Source organism: Galeopterus variegatus, unplaced genomic scaffold (genome assembly GCF_000696425.1).
Source record: "Galeopterus variegatus unplaced genomic scaffold, G_variegatus-3.0.2 Scaffold733, whole genome shotgun sequence".
NCBI classification, from domain to species: Eukaryota; Metazoa; Chordata; class Mammalia; order Dermoptera; family Cynocephalidae; genus Galeopterus; species Galeopterus variegatus.
This window is the reverse complement of record NW_007726844.1, coordinates 480,536-485,430: the sequence shown is the minus strand read 5'-3', so window position 1 is coordinate 485,430 and position 4,895 is coordinate 480,536. Positions and strand designations below refer to the sequence as shown.

At 55.2% G+C, this 4,895-nt stretch overlaps 1 protein-coding gene across 1 annotated transcript; it reads right to left on the bottom strand.

Moving 5' to 3' along the window:
* Positions 1-1,315: 1,315 nt before the first annotated feature.
* Positions 1,316-4,887, bottom strand: RND2 (Rho family GTPase 2). Its single transcript, XM_008571916.1, has 5 exons — positions 4,719-4,887; positions 4,173-4,260; positions 3,244-3,353; positions 2,348-2,482; positions 1,316-2,118 (listed from the first exon to the last, which is right to left on the bottom strand). The coding sequence occupies exons 1-5, from the start codon at positions 4,818-4,820 to the stop codon at positions 1,870-1,872; spliced, it is 684 nt and encodes a 227-aa protein (XP_008570138.1). The 5' UTR covers positions 4,821-4,887; the 3' UTR covers positions 1,316-1,869.
* Between the last annotated feature and the right edge of the window lie 8 nt (positions 4,888-4,895).

Here is a 4,895-nt window from a genome sequence, read left to right as displayed (position 1 = left end):
CTATATAGGATCCGAACCCATGGCCTTGGTGTTATCAGCACCGCACTCTCTCGAGTGAGCCACGGGCCGGCCCCTGCGGTAACCTTGATGTACCTTCCCAGCCTTGTCTTCTGCTCTCCCTGGCATGGGAGCTCCAACAGTGCCATGTTTGTCCTCACCTCCATGTGTTTGCACACGCCATACGCTCTGCCCAAAGCACCACCCCTTCCATGCCTGGTAAACTCCTCTTCAACCTTCACACCTGGCTCAGAGACTGGCTCACCAAGCTGTGAGGAGCTCCCACAGCATCTGGTGCATACACAGACATCCCTCAGCCAAGCCACTCTCACACCTGGGGTACCTCTCTTCCCCACTGGACTGGCTTCCAGAAACTCAGAGACTGGTCCTTTCAGTCTCCCAAGCCAGTGTGTGGCACACAGATGGTGCTCAGTACCTACCTGCTTAATGAGGGAGGGATGGGCTGTGAATTAGGTTGGAATCCCAGCAGATGGGAGGGTAAGTTCTGTGTTCTCTCCCAAAGTGTATTTGGGTGCATAGGCTGTGGCTGAGGGGCGGGGGAGGGCAGGGCCAGGGATGGTTCCTGGGGGAGAATGTCACCAAAAAGAGGCCAGTGGGACCAGAGCCAGGGAAGGAGTACAGGACAATCTGAAACCAGATTCCTGATGAGAAAACAGACCAGTACTGTCCTTCCTGACAAGCATTCTGGCCATCCCATCATCAGCGTTCCTTCTCTAAGGGATGGGGTGGGGTGACCCTAAACACAGCTGATGCTCCCCCCAAAATCACCAAGGAGCTCAGGATGGAAAGAGGGAGAGAATCCCTGACCCAACCTCTGACAAGACCCCCAAATGAGATTACTGGCCCCTTGGGAAACTTCACCCTGTGTGGGGTCAGCTTCTGTGATGTGTAGGTTTTTGATGCCTTCCCTATTCCAACTCTCAGGGCACCAGCAGGCTCCAAGTCAGGGGTGGAGATGGTGAACAAGGGGCCTGGACCACTTCAGCAGGACCCCTCCCACACTAGCGAGGGGTCCTAGCTGGGCTGAGTAATGCTGAGTAATTGCACATCCGTCCACTCTAAAACCTCCTAATGGCCTGAGGATTGCCCACCTCATTAGCTGGGACGAACAGTCTCAAGATACCTCATTCTCACACCTCTGGCTCCTAAAAGAACACTTCTGACCCAACCCATGGCTTTTTCCTCTGATCCATCTGTAGGCATGGACAGGAAAGTCCCCGCTGAGGTCTAACTTTTCCTCCTGCTTCTAGAGATTAATAGATTGTTTTTTTAAAAAAGCAACAAAACTAAAGCCACAGCCGTTTTCCATGGACATGGGCTTTATTTGGGGACTGTTGGGGGAAGACAGGGGAGAGCTAGGACTGGGGAGGTTGATGGGGGAGGGGCTTCTCCTTGCTTTTTAATTTAGTGCATGTTGTCTGGAGGTTAGGATGTGTGAGAATAGCTGTAGAAGTGACAGGAGAGGAAAAGAGAAGATCATAGAATGGACACTTTCCTCAGGGAAGGAAGCCAAGACTAGGAAATGGGGACTGGGGGTGGGGAGGGAAGGTACTTTTCATATAAGAGATTCAACCAAGGTCATTGCTTGATGCCAGCTTCCCTAACCCTCACCTGCCCATCCCAGTTTCATGCCGTTAATCTCTGTCAACTTCCAGTGGAGATGAGGGGATGAGAAGTTGGGGAAATGGTGATACCCTCCTGCCCTCCATCTCCCTACCCCAGGAGAATTGCTCACTCTTCCCGCCCTGACCTCCCAGCCAGGGTCAGGAGGCCAGGAAGCCCAGGTGCAGGCAGGGGAACAGTTGTGTCCCTCACTACCCCTCCTCACGCTCTCTGTCCCACCCTAGCCCCTCACATAAGGTTGCAGCTCTTGGCTCGATCCTTGTGTATCTCGCCCTCATTCCCCCGGTCTGGCCGTCCTGACGGCTGAGCAGATCGCTGCAGTCCCCGGCGTGAGTCAGTACGGCGCAACTGCCTATGGCCACGGCCAAGGGAGGCCACCGTGGCCACATGGAAGACATCCCTGACGCTGCGCTCAGAGGACCGGGAGGAGCACTCAACGTATGACACGGCCCCCACCTGCTTGGCCAGCACAGTGCCCTGGAAAAGAAATACAGGATAGAAAGTTATGAGGCTTAGCCTGCAGCTCAGCAATGGTCATGGAGGCTGTGGGCTGCGGTTGAGGGTCAGGGATTGGGGTCAAGAGATCAGGTCAGAAGTCAGAGGCCATGGCAAGGGACGGGCCAGGTAGGATGTTTTCAAATCAGAGACTGAGGGGGAAGAGGTGAGAGGTCTAGGTTGGGATTAGGTCAGAGGTCAAGGGTCCCACCTGCTCATGTGTAACAGGGATAAGCCTCTGCTTGGACAGCTCCCTCAGTGTGGCCAGGTCGGTCCGCATGTCCAGTTTGCAGCCAACAAGCACAACCTTGGCATTGGGGCAAAACTCCTGAGTCTCCCCCTGCCACTGTTTGAGAGAAGAAAATAAATAGAGTTATGAAGGGGCAGAGGGACTTACAGAGTGAACCCTTGCTCCATGCCAGGAGGCTGCTCTCTCCTCACAGCATGTGGAAGCCATGTATCTCTCTGGACTCTCCCACGTGAGGAAGGAGGTGGGAATGGCAGGCTTGGGTTGAGAGCAAGATGGAGTGAGAAGGAAGGGGAGGGAGGAGAGGTCTGGGGTGGGGCTGTGGGGTTGGGGACCCTCCTTCCTCCTCAGTGGACATGAAGGGTGTGCCAGCCTGGAACCTTCCCTTTCCCATACTGTCTCCTGGGAACAGACCAACCCCTCCCTCACCCTCCCCTCCTTTGCCTGGGAACTGGGGCTGCCCTAGCTGACTTCTGTCCTTTCGCCACAGGCTTTTCTCATGTAAATAGGGACCTCTGACAGGAGGCCACAGGGCTTTCCTGAGCTCCAGCATCAGCACTCCCATCCCCTCCACTGGGGCTCCCACACCCAAGGAGATGGGGAGAGCAGACGAGGAATCCCTTGAGGACTTCTCCCTTCTTGCCCCAATCGAGCCCAGCTGCTGTGTCCAGTTCTGAGGATTGGTTTTCAGGAAGTGAGAGGCCGGGAGGAGTTGGGGTGGGGAGGGATAAGAGCTTCCCCCTCTGCCCAGCTGACAGTCATGCCCCAGCCATCACCCCCTCCTCCTAGCTCATGTTGTGTTGGGACCATGATGTCTGGACCCCCTCCAGTCTAGCTGCCCCACTTCCCCAGGCTCCCACCTTCTTGAGGACACTGTCCAATGTTTCTGGCCGGCTAATGTCGAAGCAGATGAGCACAGCGTCAGAATCAGGATAAGCCAGAGGCCGGACATTATCATAGTAAGAGGAACCTGAGGGAAGACAGGGAATGAGGGGACGGACGGGGCTTGAGTGGATGGGAGGCCTGGCAGGGAATGGGAGACCTTAGAAATCCTGGACAAGGGATGCTGGAAGCAGAGAATGGAAAAAAGCAATCACTAATGCCCCTCATGGAGTCTGTGTTTCTCCAAGGAGGGGAGCAGGCACAGGGGACATGAGATGGAGGGAAACAGCTCTCTGCTTCTCTAGGGGTTTCTCTAAAAGTAGTAATTCTTCTATTCTGAGTTTTGGACTCCTTTCAGAAGCTCTTGAAATCTACTGACATTCTCAAAATTTTGCATGTGCTTTCTGGACTTTGAGGTCTTCTAAAGCCCTCCGGGGAACTCCTATAAAACAAAAAACAAAAAACAAAGCCCTACCCATTTTGTGGGGAGAGGAGCAGGGGGCAGGGAAAGAACTCACCCATCCTCTTGGTACTGGATCTCAGGTTCCTCTAGTTGTCTAGAGAAACACTCCCCTTGCCTACCCCTGTCACCCAAGAAATTCTAAATGTCTTTCCTAAACCCAGTCCCATCTCCTAAGAAACATGTTCCAAAATTTCCCAACTTTCCCAGGTAGACAGATTCCAGCTGAGAGGCTCAGCTACTAGGCTTTCTCCTTCAGGACAAAGTTTTCTGACAGGATCAGGAAGTTCTGCCTCAGTTTCCCCGGTCTTAAGCAGAAAATTGATTTTCCTTCCTCCTAGAATTGGATGGATGGGCTGGACCGACGTAGAACCTAAGGGTCTAGCCAAGGGAGGGGTCAGGGTGGAGGGCCTTAGAAGTCAGGATGACCCCAAGGGACTTGGCTACCTGAAGTGTCCCACATGTTGAGCTCAATGCGGCGCTTGTCGATCTCAAAGCTCGCGGTGTAGTTCTCAAACACGGTGGGGACATAACTCTGCAGACACAGATGGGTCAAGATGAGATCCTCTCTCCAGTACTCATCCCAGACTCACTCCCGCACCCAGTCCAGCCCAGGCCCTGGACAGAAGTGGGTCTGGGGTTGGGCAAAGGGGAGATCCCAGGAGCTGCGGAATCTCTGCTAGGCTCCCAAACCGCCTTCTTAGTCCCTTCAGTCCCTAGTTCTTCCCCTCTCCGATGCCCAGGACCTCCGACATTCCCCCAACGCTTTCTCTGGTTCTTTCCAATCCCATCCATCTCATCCGGCTCCCTAATTCCTCCCACTTCAACCCGGGTTCTGCAGTTCTCCCAGACCCCCCAACGCCTCGCCCCAATCCTCCGAGCCCCTGTCTCTCGTCCCTGGTAACCTCGGCACCTATTTCCATCCGTCTGCCCGGCCTCTGTCGCCCACCCCTGGCGGCCTTAGCGCCCCCTCCCAAGATGCCGGCCCCTCACCCCAGGGTAGGCGTCCTTGGCGAACACCTGCAGTAGCGCCGTCTTGCCACACTCTGCATCCCCCACCACCACGATCTTGCAGCGGCCGCTCTGCCCCTCCATAGTCCCGGCTACGCGCCGGTCCTCCACGTCGCCCCCCTCCTGGACCCCGCCGCCTTCTCTGCCACCGCCTCCCCA